This window comes from Ylistrum balloti, unplaced genomic scaffold (assembly GCF_031769215.1).
Source record: "Ylistrum balloti isolate Yb309-2 unplaced genomic scaffold, AGI_CSIRO_Ybal_v1 Utg371002, whole genome shotgun sequence".
NCBI lineage: Eukaryota > Metazoa > Mollusca > Bivalvia > Pectinida > Pectinidae > Ylistrum > Ylistrum balloti.
In genome coordinates, this window is record NW_026782559.1 from 212,896 (window position 1) to 230,585 (window position 17,690).

The 17,690-nt window shown below is 33.8% G+C and overlaps 2 protein-coding genes across 2 annotated transcripts in view; one reads left to right on the top strand and one right to left on the bottom strand.

Annotated features, from left to right (window-relative positions):
• Positions 1-2,755: 2,755 nt before the first annotated feature.
• On the bottom strand, positions 2,756-12,920 carry LOC132560028 (uncharacterized). The gene is given in 11 exon segments (XM_060224687.1): positions 2,756-2,919; positions 3,664-4,119; positions 4,428-4,584; positions 5,210-5,333; positions 6,732-6,844; positions 7,367-7,600; positions 7,771-7,882; positions 8,087-8,216; positions 8,992-9,104; positions 9,255-9,428; positions 12,856-12,920. Coding segments are annotated over 11 exon segments (1,842 nt in total).
• A 2,087-nt stretch (positions 12,921-15,007) lies between these two features.
• The window catches only part of LOC132560010 (ranBP-type and C3HC4-type zinc finger-containing protein 1-like), a 94,907-nt gene continuing 92,224 nt past the window's right edge, over positions 15,008-17,690 (top strand). Inside the window, exon 1 of the mRNA XM_060224666.1 lies at positions 15,008-15,090. The gene's annotated coding sequence lies outside the window, so the exon portion shown is untranslated. The remainder of the gene's footprint in view (positions 15,091-17,690) is intronic.

Consider the following 17,690-nt stretch of genomic DNA (forward strand, 5'->3'; position numbering starts at 1 on the left):
TCATCCATAGACTTTCCTCTGTCTGATATGTTTAGATTTATTTGGAAACTTCAATCTTTCAAAAACATAGGAAAAACTTGAAGCCTTTCGAATTACAGATTAATACCATTACTCTGCACCATTGGGATTTTTTTTCAATAGATTAGCTGTAAAATATGTTTTTATGTTTTGTTTTCAATTGCTGTATTCACTTAACTTTTTATCAGTTTACTTAATTATATTCCTCAATACATAATAAAGCATAAAAAACAGGGTGGGGAGATTTCGGGTAGGGTGGGTCAGGGGTGGGTTCACTTCACCATGGCCATGGCTATTTTCTTACTAATTAACTTTTTTCACCATTTAATTTGCAATTCATCTTGATTCAATCACATAAACACATATATAACAAAAAATAGGTCATGGGTGGGGCAATTTAGGATGGGGCAGTGGGAGGGGGGTACATTTCACCATGGCCATGGTAAATGAAGCATTACACTATTTTCTTACTAATTTGCTTTTTTTACCAATTGCTTTGCAATTTACCCTGATAGCATCAACTTCTAACTTAAATGAATGAGAGAGGCTTCATTTGACAAAACCTAGGGTAGAAGCTAAGCTGTTCAGTGTTCTTTTCCTGCAATTATTTAATGATCCATATATCCTTAAACAATTGTTGCTACCATTAAAATGTCATTCTTTTCTTAAAAACTTGCATTGATTCTTCTCAAACATATCAATATTAACATATCCATTGTTGTGCTACGTCTATTTCGAGGAAATGATCAACAGACGGCCATTTTTGATGCCAATAGTAGTAATAGTTCCATCATTATTTCTAGAGCTAAATGATTATCCTTGTCAGTTTTGGAACTGATAAAAAAGAGCAAGGTGTCCGACGGCAGTCATCTTGGATTTTGACAGTAAGTTTGTTATCGCTACTTCTGGAGGATTAGATTTCGCTAAATGGTAGTCATAGATTTGTTGTTGTGCACTATCTATTATCAGAATGGAAAAAATAGCTGCCAGATGGTCATCTTTGATTTTGACAGTAATTGTCGCTATATCTGTAGAAAAGTAGCTGATGGGCCATTCCCAAATTGCATACTAAGGCTACTTTTGGTTTCTTGTCCATTTTGGAACTTATTGGAGAAACAAAATGGCTGACAGATGGCCATCTTTGAATTTGAGTTAGTTTATTATTGCTCTTTATGGAAGTACTGGAGGGGTCTTTGTCCCAATGAGTTAAGGGTAAGAAAGTTTCACTTTAAGCCTTATTGCTTATGTCCAATGTTCAGTGCAAATGACAGGATAGAAGAGAAAAGAAGGGTAAATATCAATCAACAAGGACACAATAAATATCATACAATGGTGGTTGTCAAGATCTCGTCAAACAAACATACAGCATGCAATCCATTTTCCACAGGTTGTTTATATTGGGCTTGTATAAAAAATTAAGATAACAAATATTAATAGTAAAATAACTTTTTATTGATATATCTAAAATGTAAAGGAAAATATCACAGAGATCAATGATGATAAAGAAATATTTGAATAATTCTTAATATTAGGAGAGAATGTAAATAGCACCAAAATCAGGCAGCCTTAAATTTAATAGATAAGAAACAGATTCATTATAAAGAAAAAACCTTTTCAAATGTGACAAATATAAGAACAACATGGATAACATATCACTTACAAGTGAAAATTTGAAAAATGTACTATACTTCATTATAGAAAAATACCAGTTCTTATCAAAAGAAAAGAAAAATATCTCCATATATATATATGATATATTAAAAGATCATATCCCAATATGAAGTACTATATCCCTGTATAAATTTAATGTTTCATGCCAAGTGCATCTCAGAAATCTTGGTCTTCATGCTTTTTGCACAAAAAAAATTATGTTACTTGAAAATATTTAGCCAAAATACAAATTAACATGAAAATGGAAAATTGATCATATGAAATAATATCTCTACATAAATTATCACAAACCTTCTTGGTAATTATCAGTTATTTATAAAATGACCCAAAATGTTTCTGCTAGTTTCTTTCTCAAGGAAATAAATGAATCTACATTATCAGAATGTTTAAAATTCACCAAAAGCACTTTGTATGTATTATCAAATATTATCTGCAAGATTTCTGTTGCTGTTCGATACATGTTTTATACATAACTGGTCACTGTCAGTAGACTCTGTGCCATATTTAATCTGCAACAATGCCAGGGAGTCAACAAACTCTGGCTCAGAGTTTAGGGGTGGCCTTAAGTTATTGCAATTCTACTTGACAGCAATATTTAAGACATGCATGGGCTTATTACCAGTCATGCACTTATTGCTGAATGTATACATTAGAACCCTCATACCATGTCCATTATTTAAATGATTTCGAATTTGTCTCTATAACAATAACACTATAACAAAGACCGTAAACTATTAAAACTCTGTTTTCTCGACAGTTCTTTTAAAATCCAAATACAATGTTACAATCATATCCATGATCACTGTTCTTTCTTCTAAATAGATTAACAAACATCTGTAATTCATTTTTTATATCTTTGCTTCTTCAAAATTGTATTTCTTTCTTGCAGAAAAACTGATCTGCAATAAAACTTTTTACTTAAACTAAAAGTGTATCAGAACCCAAACAAATATATATATCTGATATTGTTAAAGGCTTGATATCAGAGTGTTTCCATGCTATCAGAATCAATGCATAGGACACAAGAAGTTAAAAAGTTTAAAAACTGCTCTAAAAAGTTGTCAAATTATGTAATCAAATTTTTGATAATATTCTTTGTAGTTGGTTTCCATGTCTTCATCTGCCGGAGACTGAAATAGCCGTACTTGACCTTGCTGTAGCTATGTTTGCCTGTGTAACCATAGGCAATGCTGTCCCCTGTAGCTTTGTGGGTCTGTACCAATTTTTGTCCTGAAATTAAGCATCAAAGGTAAATATCAAGGACTTCTAAAATAGATATAAATGTATAATAACAAGAGTTCCTCAGAACTGTGTGTCGCCTGCATAAAGTGTCACGGTCACCCAGAAATTGAACTGGATGTGCAACAATCAACCATAAAGTTGTAATACCAAATTTCATTTCTATAACTTGAAGCATAAAGGGAAAACTGCACAAAGCAATATTCCTGAGAAATTTTCCAAGTTCAAAGGGACATATCACTGCCAAGAAGGGTTACAGACTGCCAAGAAGCGAACTTGGTGCGTAACTTTTGACCAAGAACTCATATACAAAATTGCATTTTCATAACTCGAAGCATAACCAAGAAAATTCCAGAAAACAATATTCCCAAAGAATTTGAGTTCAATGGGTCAGGAAGAGTCACAGAGAGCTGAGAATTGAACTTGATCTGTAATCTTCCACCAAGAAGCCATATACAACATTTCATTATGCTAACTCAAAGCATAATTGAAAAATATCTGGAAAACAATATTCCCAAAGAATTTTCTAAGTTCAAAGGGGCATAACTCAGCCAAGAAGGGTCACAGACAGCTGGGAATCACACTTAATCTGTTCCCTTGTGACGACGGACAAAGTGATCCCTAAGTGCCTGCCAGCTCTGCAGGTGTCACAAAAATCAACTGCCATCAATTAAGGGACACATTTTGATGTTTATTCAAAGCTTGATAGTTACTGTTTATGTTTGAATTCCACACCTTTTTCAAAGCTGAGGTGGGTGTTATCTAAAGATCTGTGTGTAACCAGAGCCTTAAGTGGACGAGACTGTTCCAGAGGTACACCATGATAAGGGTATTGGGCTGCGTCCCTCTGCTCCATCTTGCTAAGAGACACTTGCTCTTCCTCACTGTTTACCCATCCTTGTCTACAGACATGAGGTGGTGGTGTATCATCTTCATCATCTGAATCTTGGGTTAGCTCAGAAAACTTCCTTACTGGTGTTTCCTGATCAGCAGGTTGTGGGGACATTGTTATATTGAATTCCTGCACTGTAGACATTTCCTCCTTTCTGACTGATTTTCTTACTTTCTTGGAATGTTTTGATTGTGCCATCACCTCGTCAGTGTTTTCTTGTTTAGATTTCTTGTTGATGTTTGCTCCTGTTGTTTTAGTTTTAGAATGTTTTCTAACCTTGTCATTGGAATGTTCACCATCTGATGTTGAAACAAACAAAATTATGAAAATCAGCATTAAATTTAAATTGCCATAATTTTAAGATAAAACTGGCATAAATTATTCCCTTCTTTAAAGTTTGTGAAGCATCATTATAACTACACCAACCCCTATTACTCTTCTGAAATTTTCTTTTAATAATAGATGAACTTTTGATTAAACAATGAAATGAAATAATGTTGATGTGCATGCTCAGAAGGGATGTGGTTCATTCTTTGTCCATGTACCACCATGAACATGAAGCAAGGTCATGTACAATTCATTAACAAATAATGGTACTGGCAACTACCGTTTGAACCTTTGGAGAAGGAAGATTGTATTGAAGATGACTCTATCTCCTGAAGAGAGGAAGTTGTAGAATCAGTATTGGGAGATTCTAAGATCTGTCTGTATACAGAATCTGGAGCAGTAGCTGTCTCTGGAAAACCCATTTCTTGCAGATGCTCCTGAAAAATACACATAACTTTTTCAATCAGGCATGTTTTAAGAAATTTTATCCATTTTTGATTATAATTATCTGCATCATCAACAGACTACTGAGATAAACACTAACATCATAGAAATATACTAAATTTTACACTCAAAGATTTTTTTAATGTGAAATTCAGCATCCTCAAATCCTTAGTTTTTTAACACTATACAGCGGAAGAAGTTTTGTAATTTATCAAGTCTGTGAATTCTGATATTCTGCCCTAAAGGACCAAGACCTACTAGCATGTTATCTACCAAACCTGCGTATTCTGCCTCATAGCACCAGGCCCTGTTATATTATTAATAAACCTGAATATTCTGTCACAATATCTTTTAGGATCATGATATTTTATTCATCAAACCTGTGTATTCTGACACATTGCCTTATAGAACCATACGCTACATGTATTTTTTCAAACATGTAATATGATAATTCCTTACACTGTCTGACAGGACCATGATAGGCTGTTGATCAACACTGTCCATTTAACACACAACCTGGTTCAAGCTCCTTTAGTATCGAAAGATTAAGGAAGTCATTTACCTCAGTAAAGATCACTTAAGCATTATACTAGTAGCTGTTCTTTGTATAATACCTACTGCAATGTTCGGAAATTTGTAGATAAAGATGTCATCTTTTCTCGTCAAGGTGGCATTGGGAAGGTCTATGAATGTTGGTGATACTGATGCCATCAGATCAAGCGTTGCCTGTATTTTTTCAGTTCTGCATGTAAGAAATTATAATCAAATTCCAAACTTGAAAATACTGATAATCCAATATCCTTGTTAAATATCTTTCAAGCAATATCTTTAAAAAGAAACAAAAAAATTCACAGAGTCACTTTGTTGTGCTGGTAGGAGCTTCTGTGAAGATGTAATCAAAATAAATTACAACATATTATCATTAAATCAAATGAAATGCAGGAAGAATTTATGACACCACATATCTGGTAATGGCTGTATCCCGATTTGCCCACTATTTAAAATAACATGGGCGGAAGAATGTAGTGATAAGGATTATAGTCTATTTCATACTAATTTACCTGTGTTTACCTGTGTTTTTACCTGTATTTTACATATGGTCACCTTTGCCATCTAGCCTATTAGATGATAGCTATTTGATTGAGTTTTTAAAAATATATAAAATAAAAAAGCATTGCATTTTATTTCTTTACGTTGAAAATATATAAATTTCAATTTATTTTAATTCATTATCATTTACTAGAGGAGGTTAAAATTCACTGAAATATTACATTATATCAGAATTAAAGTTTTACATTTTTGATAAATTTGTCTGACGAATATATATTAAGTATATATTAAGGGCCCCATAGTAAGTAAATTGATAATGATGATGAAATATTTTAGGATATTAATCATTATGTATAATTAAACAAAATATCCATTGGTATTAATTGTATTCATTTTTTATTATACCTATACAAATCATTTTATGTTTTCTAAATGTAAGTATACTTATATTATTTAATTACCCAAGCCATCGACCTCAAATATAATGTGCAATGTGGACTGATAATAATGTGCAATGTGCTGGACTGTCAAACATCCTTTAGAATACTATGTTTTATTTCATTTATATGTATGCAATGTGTAATGACAAACTTTCTACTTTTTGTATGTTTAATTGTATTTATACGTATAAGAAATGACGAACTTTCTGCTTTATGTTTAATTTTATATATATGTATGTAATGTGTAAGAAATGATAAACTTTCTGCTTTTGCTATCTAATATAATGTGTGTAATAAAATAAATGAAACAAAATAAGATAAAATGTAATGTAGACTACAGGTAGAATCTCGGGTAATAGTTCACACGTAAAAACACAGGTAAATGAACTCAGGTGAAATCTATAGTTAATCTGAAATTGACTGTAATTGGTTTTCTATTGTCTTCCTAAAACAACACCTTTCATTGTTAAATAAAAAGCGGGCAAATCGGGAACACCCCCTGGTAATAAACCCACCCAGACACTCCATCCAATGGCATCGCTACTGCAAAGCCAACAAATTCTAAATATCACAACTGTCCTGTTCTACATCCCTAACCCAACGAACAGGTTATGTTTAGGTGCTCTGTCTTATTACTAATAACATCCTACCTGTTGGTCTCCTGCTGGTTCAAGATCTGTACAAATTTGTTCATGGCAGCGTTGCTAACTTTCACACGTTCTTCTTCAAATTTTTCTATTTCTCCTGCTATCCTGATCATACCCTGCCATCAAGTTTTAAAAAAGTGTTTTCCTTACTATCATGCGAGAGGTTCATAATTCAAATGCTGATTTGAATATGTATTGAAAAGATTGAAGGATAATAACATGTCAGTTTTCTTAAACTTTTGAAATAATTTATTCAACCACTTACAAAATTAGATGTTTAAACAAACTGGTAACACATAGACTATTATACTCCCAACACAAATTATAAAAGAGAGTAGAGAGGAAAATCAGAATACAGAGTACCACTCGTAACAGAAGGAGTAATGTTATATATGATGCCCTATCATATAATCTCCGTACTGATAGAACTGCTGATTTTATTCAAGCTTTGATAGGAATATTTTTTAGTTTACATGCTAATATGAAAGAAAAAACTATGTCCAAACTGAATTAATGCATGTTATTATTATCATTATTAAGTAGGCAGAGCTAGATTTTTTATTTGAGAAATTAAAAGAAAAAATCATCAAATCAGAAAGCTGCATTTTGCATACAAATTTCACAAAATTAATTATTACCTCTTTAAGGAATTTCCGGCTTTCGACTTCTTCTACCACTAGTGCCTGGCACTGTCTCAGAGATTTGTTAAGACGACTGATCAATTCTTTTTCCAACCCTTTAAGAGTTCTCTGCTCTTTGATTTGACGGGCTGATACATCTACATCCAAATTAACACTAATCTGCAGAGCAGCTTGAACATTTTGTAGTTTCTTCTGGCATTTTGATAGTTGTTCACGTATCTTTGTCAATGTCTGGATTATTAATAAAAACATTTTCATTACTCGGTTGAAATAGCATCATGGATAATGAAACGATAATTTTACACCAGATGAAAACTTGTTAGTGATACAAAAGTAAAAGACAAAATTATGATTTAGAATAATGAAATTTGAATAACACAATATGACATTTTAAAAATTACCTTTTTCTCTTTTTTTAAAAGATTGATTTTGTTTGCATGATCATCAAGCAAGTTGAAATATTGTTTTTTCAATTCTTCTGGTCTTGTTTTTGTTTTAGGAGTATCCAGCCATCTGTTTTATAAAAAAAATACATTTTATAATGAACAGAAAATAATTCCTACCTACACCAAAATAAGAGAATGTCTGAGGCAAATTGCATATCAAGTAAACAATTAATACTTTGTAAACGATTTATATTTAATCTTACAATAAAATATACTGATATTTCACACCCTTTTTTGCAAGCAAGGGACTTTCGTGAAGGCTAAATTTTACCTTTTAATTGTTTCATATGGTCCACCAACTTCTGCTAATTTGGACACAATGCCCTGTTGGAGGATGACAGTACTTTTCATGTAAGCTTGGTATTTCTCCTTAAAACTCTCAAAGAGGCAGTAACTTGATGCTGTGAACAAGTGCAAAATATACAGCTGCTTGTTGATGAATATTTTATAACGAAACTTCTGTGAATTATCATAGTTTGTCTAAAATTGCTTTTTCATGTGTCCATTCAACACTTTGAGGTGGATTAATTCAACAATAGTAGTCTTCAAGCAGTTTGATATAAAAAAAATCTTGCATCATTTAAGGGGCAGCATAAACATTTGACATTTATGAAGAGAGGTAACTGTGTATAATTTGTAAAATTCTCTATATTTCGAAAAAAATGGGGCAAAGACACAACTGGCTGGGTTGCTGGATGAGTGCAATGTTACATGGTATTCATAAGACAGTTAAGGGTGTTTCATTTGTTGAGTATCAAGAAAAAACGTCCGGAATTAATCCATAATGGGAGGTGCACATCTTCAACATATATTTAAACATCCTACAAAGTTTCAAGCTTCAACGTTAAAAATTCTAAGAGGAGTTGATTCTACAAAACTGGTACCCCTTTTCCCCGCACGCGCGCCGCCCAACATTCACCATATTATAACCCGGATTTGCACTATGTGCGACCCAGCCAAAGATATTTGATATATAGAAAATAATTATTTGGACAATTCAATGACAGAGAAAGTCAAAAGCTATGAACAATGTTTTAAGAAGATCTACATTACCACAGGTTATGAAATCTTGCAAAATCAAAATACTAAACAAACAAACCGAATTATGATTAAAACTACTTCATTCAGTGATAGAAAGGACCTGTGCAGTTAAAAGATCCGACATTTAGTACTTACCACTCTCATTCAATGACTTTAAAGTAGAATTGTTTTGCTTTTCTACGAGTTGTAATCGAGATGATTCATACTCTAGTCTGGCTTTGATGACATGCTTAATATGTCCGGCTATCCTGAAATAGTTAAAAACAAAATATAAATAGACTTTCCTTGTCAAATACTACATGAGCTAATCCAATACGGCTAGAGTTTAAAGAGGTCCTATATAGAGGTTCTATATATTTTACTTTCAAATATTCATATCAAAATGATAAGTAACTTACTCTCGTCCCTTGACAAGACTGTCAATTGTTTCTTCTTTCAATATATGCATTCTACAGCTCATTTTCTTCGGAATGATTCCAGAGCACGACTCCATGATTGACTCACAAATGGAATATGGCGCCTTAGCAACCCTCTAAAAGTCACGTGCAATGGCGGCGACGTCTATTGATAAACTATGTACAAAGGGGAGGTAACTCTGAATATGTAAGCCTATGTAACGTGTCTTGGATTTTCACTGTTGTAGTTTAGTCTACATGTATACAATGCATGTACAAATCAACTTCAAAATCATTTTCTTTCAACCAATATTTCCTTGTGTATATATTATACATTTACATCTTTTGAGTGTATCGTATTTGATTGGTCTGGTTTATTTTGGTTTAGGTTTTCAACGAAAGTTATTGTTAAAGTGTTATAGTCCTAACATTTTAAATTCTTTGCTAAGTCAAAATGAAAACACTCCAGAACGCCAAAATAAAAATGCACTTTACAACAAGAGGAGCTGGTTTTTTTTTTTTTTTTTTTTTTCCAAATGAAAGGCGATCACCAATTTTTAAGGCGTCTAGTGTTGAAATTTTGCTGATATTGGGGTTATGGGCATGCTGAGATAAAGCGCTACTAAAAAGTTCAAATCAATGTTCTTGATTCATTTTTAAGGTCGTAAGGGTGAAATGTGTTTAAATCTGAAAATAACGTCTTCACAAAAAATATAAGACTCAAATCACTTTTGTTGACATGTGTCGTGCTGGAATGAAGATCTACCATGTTGTTTAAATTGACCTACTTTCAATGTCACAGGGGTCAAATGTGTTCAAATTTTTTTTTCAATAATCAAAACGCCAAGGACGTGGTATTGGACTTGTAGCACGCTACCGGGATGAAGACCTACCAAAGTTGTTCAAATGAATTACCTTGACCCACTTTCAAGATTACATTTGTCAAATGTGTTAAAATATTCAAAAGATTTCTTCTCATTAACCAAAAGACCCTAGCTATCGATATAGCTTTGGTGACATAACTGGATGAAGATATTTTTATTCATATGATTTACAATTGATCATGGTATTTGTATAGTAACATGCTTGAGGAATGGGATTTCAATTTTGCACCGGGAAAGTCCTCTGTTTAAGCCGTTGAATAGGTGAGCAACTCATGTCCATTGGGCGTTTTGTTTGTCTTTATTTGCCAAAATATTCTGGATCTGAACGGTTGTGAATTATTTCATAACTGGTCCTACTGCTGCTGTTTAGGTCTTCAGTGTAGAAAATGACCAATGGGCCTCTTGTTTTTCCTCTTGTAAGGTATGCTGATTAGATCATTCCAATTCCATGAGAAATTTGATGGAAGTACATACAAGCACACATAACTGTTAAAACTAAGTAAAATCTCGTAGTTATTGGTTGATAGAATAGTGATCAGATTTCCATCTCTTGACATTAAGTTTGATTTTATCGAGATACATATCTCGAACATTATCATAAAAAAAACCCGTAGCTCATACTTCCTATGTTACGAAAAACAAAACATAGTTGTTAAGGAAAGTGATGATGCGTTTGACTCCGTAATGAGTCTACTGACCTCAAGACAATACCGTTTTAGATGAAGTTTAAAAAACAACGATTTTTTTTGTAAAGTTCTTATATTCTGTTAAACTGACAACACGGCAAATATTCACAATTTCATTATCTGTCCTCGCTCTATAACAACGAAATACCAACAGCCATCCACCGTAACAGGAAAAATGACTGTAGATCTAGAGAACTTATGCGTTTTAAGGAAAAAAAATTAGGTTACCCTTTTGATTTGTTATTCGCACATGCGTCACGTGACACATACTTCATGAATACAGACTAGAGGACATGGCAGCCAAAAGTTTCAGGTTGATCTTGCAATATGACACCGACTCTTACGACTCTAATAAAACGTCGTTAAATTTTTATCTAGAAAAAAAAATCGTGAAACAATGTGATGAAAGACACATGTCCTGGTGACGTCATTTACCACCGACACAAACGCTGTGAACACCCTTAAATGATAACAAAGGAGATTTTGGGTAGATAGTTAATGTATAATTGTGTTCAAACAAGTAAGAGTATTGTTGAGTTACAATATTCATTCAATCTTCGCAACTATCGCTGTCAATATGTTTAGACCTCAGTTGTGATTCGCCATGATGTCCGTTGGAAAATGCAGTCGATACGATACTGAAATCGCTTTACTACGGAGCCCGTTAACTGATATGCTCCATACTTATTTTATTTCGTTTTTTCGAAATATCAATTAGTTATTTCGAAATTTTATTTCGTTTTCCCGAAATATCAATTCGTTATTTCGAAATTTTATTTCGTTTTTCCGAAATATTAATTCGTTATTTCGAAATATTATTTCGATAAAACGAAATAATATTTTGTTTAAACGAATTATTATTTCGAAAAAACGAAATAATATTTCGTTTAAACGAATTATTATTTCGAAAAAACGAAATAAAATAAGTATGGAGCATGTCAGTTAACGGGCTCCGTACTTTACAGTTACAAGTATCACATGTAGAAAAAAAAGGGGGTTAAGTTCTTACATCATTTTTAGTTTCTGAACAATGCTTTCCATACAGTTAGATGATAATTGACAACAATCTGAACTTCTCCTGTCCCGGAAATGAATTCGTGATTATCTGCTTCGAGGTAGTGAACGCATTCCGATACTGGAGAAAAACATTTGAATACATAAGAAAATACAAAAGACGTGCCGATTTACAAACTCACTGCAACTATATGCAAGGATGTGAGTTATATATGTCTCTACTGTAAGCTACCAACAAGAAATGATTGACATGTCATAGCGATTAGTGTCACGTGATGAAATATCATCATTTCTTGTTACAAGTCCAAAACATTATAGAATTTCTTTAAGCGAAGTGACAGCAATCTGACACATTAGTTTTCTAGTTATATTTGAGGACAATATTAATTTCGACCGTATCAATAGACTCGTGTTCAAATGTTAGTCGAAAGCTCAAATATGTGCGCGAAAACTGATTCTTCACCAACAGCCGTCACATAGACTAAAAACGATCAGTGTCAGAACACAAGAGATATGACGTCACGTTTCGTTTGATGATACCACAGACCGAAAAACTTCTGTCTCTAAAATGATAAATTAATTTCATTTCTTTATATTGAATATGGTCATTATAGAGACAGGACTGAGGGTGTTCATAAAAATGCTGGAACATGGAACATAGATGCGGTGAATTAAGCTAACACCCACCCACCCCGCTCATTTTATAGACAGAACGGAGGGTGTTTATAAAAATGCTGGAACATGGAACATAGATGCGGTGAATTAAGCAAAACTGACAGTTATTTTCCTGCTTCTAGTCTCCACAAGGTACACGCTCTTAGATAAGCAGTTTTTCTGTTTGGATAAGGCTTGAAACAAAAATCTCTCAATCATATGATTTAACGATAAAATTCGTTGTTGCAAATTAAACATACACCCATGTTATTGCACACTTTCTGGGTACCTAACCATCCCAAGTGTTCACTATGGGACCCCCGTGTCATCACACATATTTTCCTATAGCTCAGGTATTGAATTTACCTTCGCCTTCTGCCACGTTGACCTTGTGATCGTGGATAGGCAACAGTTATCACCATGGTAACCATCGTGGATAGGCAACAGTTATCACCATAGTAACCAAACTTTCAGAAAATGTGAAAATAAAACTATCTTCATTTTCATCATGGTACTCCTAGCCTCCAGGAAAGGTGAAGTTGCACGTTTTATGAGAAAAATAGCACAAATGTTCATTGTTTAAATAAACCACACTTTGTGATGACATTAGAAAAGTTTATCAATTAATCGCCATAAGCACGTAAAACTCCCAGTTCACGATTTGGAATTAAATTATTTCTGAATTTTAAGTTATTCTGTCGAAAGTTCTAAAACTTACCATGCATCAAAAAAAGTTACGATGCTCAGGGTTTTTTTTAAAATATGGTATGTGTAAATTATAAATCTAATACAAAGTCTTTCTAAATACTACGTCGCTTTTAATATTCAATCACACCCAAAATGTCATCGTCCAACGATCCCAAAATGTAAACTTCCGTCTAAGTCCTGGAATGCTTCTAGCATTCAATGAACAGGACTGGAACCGCCTACGCAAATGTGACGTCCGTATATAAGTATCTCTTATTGTTCTGGGTTATTCCAGTCTCTAGCATGCCAATAGCACCAAAACTTTCATTTTTCGCCCACACACGACATGTTGTTGGCAAAATCCCTGAAAAACAACGGTTTCACGATACAATGTTTTGTTGAATACTACCCATAACCGCAAAACGTTTTGAAGAAGTGCATCGATAATACATATACACACAAAAAATGAGTGTCCATTTTCAAAAAATATTTTTGGGGAAAATATATATATATATATATAAAGGTATGTTTATACAGACCAATGCCAAACATTCCCTTGACACCTATCATCGGCTTTGGCACCGAAATCTATAAAACGCACACGCTTGCCTGAAAATAGTATGAATTTTCACAAAACGCACAGGTGAGATCAGAAGTTTCATACCGTGAAGAACGCTATAAGGTCATGGAGTACATTCGACTCTAATACAGACAACACGCCTTCCTACACGAGTTTCGAAAATTGCCTTCAAAACCCAAACGAATCTTTTTTTAAAGTACCGGTGATCGAAAGTTAAATATCATACTTACCAGTCTCCGTAATAATTGCTTTAACAGATAATATGATAAATGATTATATTATCAACTCTCAAAATTATGCACCTGGTTATTCCAATGAAAATGCTCACCATTTCTTTTTTATATGCCATTAGATTTAATGGTTAAAGGTTACAGATGTTCCGAAAAATTCATAGAGTTTTGCCCCTAATTTTAGAGAAATTATTATTTGGTAATGAAGATCACTCGAGTGTGGACAATACAGAGTTATCTATACATGTCCAACACTTCATATCGAGTGACTTGAACACGGTCTTGTGTCTCCTCCCCACCAATCCTCTTTAATTTAAAGTGTTGGGGGATGGATATAGGAATCCCCTTGTCTGTCTGTCAGATTATGAAATTCAGTATCAAAACACTGGTAACTGGTATCCAAGGATCGATTTGATCATATCATATGATTTAACAAGTAAAATGTGATAAAGACGAGCTACCGCAGATATTTGTCAACATATTTAAAACATATAATGATATTTTCTGGTAGCTTGACGGACTTAATAAATCTTTTTTTTATGTTTAAGGTTTACCATTCATATTTTACCACATAATGTCATTGACTACATATTGCATTTTGTCAAAAAGATAATTCTTCAAATTTTGTACATTTTTGTGAAAGTTTGTTTTCCTTTCTCTTTCTTATTTAAAAAGAAATCTTCATTTTTAAGACCACATACAATATTCTTAAAGTTTTTTGCTATCGGAATGTTCAGTATGTAAATCAGTTTCTAGTGTGCCCTGATGTAGTTATATCCACTATGTCCCTGTTGTAACAGCATAACAAACGTCCTTGCATTAAGTATATTTGAAATGTAAGTATTCAATTTTTCATTGGAAACTAGAGTTCTTTCTAAGTGCTTGTACTTTCAAACTTCTTCTACAAATAGCTCCTTATGTACCATGATGAGATTTTTTGTCATATATATTATAGGCAGACGACAAGAGTCTGGTTGAGTGCGATGTCGTAGATGATCAGCGTTTGATCAACCAAGAATAGAAACAACCCAAATTATCGTACAGGAAATCATTTCATTGGAGCCCTTCATCAGAGAGAATCATGTCGTCTTCTTGATACGTAACGTAAGAAAACTGAAAAGGTTACAGCTCTATAAATTAATCTTATCAAATATATAAATAGATTATCCAGTAAACCTGTAGTGTACGGTCGTCTGTTACTTTCGCTTTCCATAGCCGCAGCACGAGTATCACTTCGCGTGATTCTATATTTCATTGAATTTACCCAGGTATAATGTTATCAGATTTCACGCATATCATTTGACATTAAATCTACGCCTTAACTAACACTTATAAGTTTCAATTGATATGTTGAAAAAACGACCAGAAGCGATCAATGTAAACTAACAATTAAGACGAAGGATTTGGATGTGAATATAGAGGCCCAAAGGCCTGAGTTCAGGAACGATTAAGTAAGACTAAGAAAGTAAGTTCCGTTAAGTATTTGTATGTAACAGGAAGGAGTAAGAGCCTGCCATCGCTGGGGTATGAACTAGCATCCCTTCGGTCTCTAACATAACACTCTACCGCCCGACTAAAGGGGAAATCCCTGTAGCCAAGGCTCGTAACGCTACCTGCACTCTGAATGTATGCACTACTCCCTCATTCATAAATTCTTTGACCAAAAAGACAACAACAACCTAAACTCAATATCTTCAAGGAAGCAATCACAATCTCCCATAACTTATACCAATGAATACCAGTCATTCTGTACCATGATCGAGACCGATCAGTACCAGTCGTTACCAATTACCAGCCGAGTTGTTACATACTGCTGTATATCCAAATTTTGGCAAGGAGAGATATAAAAGTGACAAGCTTCTTTTGAGACACTGATCATGTATTCTATGTATCCTTCAACTCTGTTTAAAAATCAGACCATCAAAACTTCAAAAGTTTTTGTTGTTCATTTTCTGTTTACCTGACATTGCTGTTTAGTGGTTTGGTATTACATCAGAGTTCCAGTCAAATATTTAAAAGGTTTCATATTATACTGTTATTTGGTTGATTAGTTGTGAAAGAAACCCTTCCCACTTCTTTGATGGTGAATACCACCTGCTTGTCATTATTCAGTACAAAAAACCCATTAATAAGCAACAAACTCTGTTCACTCATAAAATGTGAAATGATAACAAAACAATGTAACAAGGAAATGACAAAATCTAGCTCATCATTTTTTGAAGATGGCCGAGAAAAGAAGGAGTGCCAGTTAGGGCCTTCTGGTGGCCATGACGAATACTTTTTATTTTTTGTTCATTGAAAATTTGAGATCAGGCAGTAATGACATGACATTAATCTAAGGTCAGCTCAAGGCTGTTCAGTTGTTATAGGGGTACGAGTGGGGGATCAAATTCATAATTATTGCAATAATTATCAAACTAAAATATTTTTTTTAGTTTTTTTCTCTTAAATGTCATTTGATGATATAATTCAAAACCTTCATTAGAAAAAATGACCAAAAAATATGCCATTGTTGAAAAGTAGGTCATGGTAATTAAGTGCCACTTTATCTAAATTTTAAGTCCTTTTGCAACCTTTGATAGTCAAGTACTAGATAAGTCTCTTCTAGGAAACACAAAACACTCTATCCAAGATGGAGAAGCCCGGATGCTGAAACAGCATAGGTCATCAGGTCGATCGTCCCAGTCTGATAACAGTCCTTGAAGGTGGCCAGGCGTCTGTAAATGTTGGCGTGTTTCTTATTCCGGGGTTGAATGGTGCCTCCTGCATCTCTCTGAATCCGGCTGATGTCATTCATGTTCTGTATGTCCTTAAGCATCTGGATAATTGTGTAGATGTTGGGGTGGGCATGCAGTACCTTCTTCTTCAGTTTTACGGCCAAGCTTCAAGATTGTTGGTAGTCCGGGGTCCCTCTGTTTGGCTACAACTCTGACTGGGTCTGAGGCGTTGTGGTGTGGATTTCTTCTAAAGTTAGCTGGTATGTTGTCTACTGTCGAGAGCGATGCTGAACAGCCTGAGGTTGAACATCTCCAGAATGTCCTGTTGTGGTTCGAATCTGTATGTAGATGAATCCATTATGCAAACTTAACGTTGATATGAGCTTTAGCCATCCTGTACTTGTATCAAACCACACAAATAATAATATCACTCAAATTAAACACACTTTACACTAAGCTGAACAAAGTACAAGATTGACTAATATATGTGTGACAAAAGTTTAGTAATAAATTAAGCAACGAGATATTGATGCTTCAAAGCGCAGATTGAAATTTGATGGTTCTTCAAAATGTACTGAGCTTTTATACATTTCCCATTGAACAGCTTGGGATTGGAACAGTTTTAGCAAATATATTTGATTGGTTTATTTTACAGTTATTCACATTTTTCTGAACAGTTATCAGAACTTGATTATCTGATTTACCTGTACAAGTTACCTGTACAACAATTCTGCACCAGACTGTAACTCACTGTCATAACAACCGACCTCCTATGTAAACATGTTGTCACAGGCAGAGCTGGTGTTCAGGGAATACTCCCTTGTTCAGTCAAATACTGTATTTGTCATTAAAGTTATTGTTGTTTTGAAAGTGAAATCTTGAACATAACAGAAAGGTATATAGTATAAGTTGATACTTCTTGGTACATACTTGGTACATACTTGGATATTTGTTTGCATATCACACTCTTACTTAATACCTTTTTTT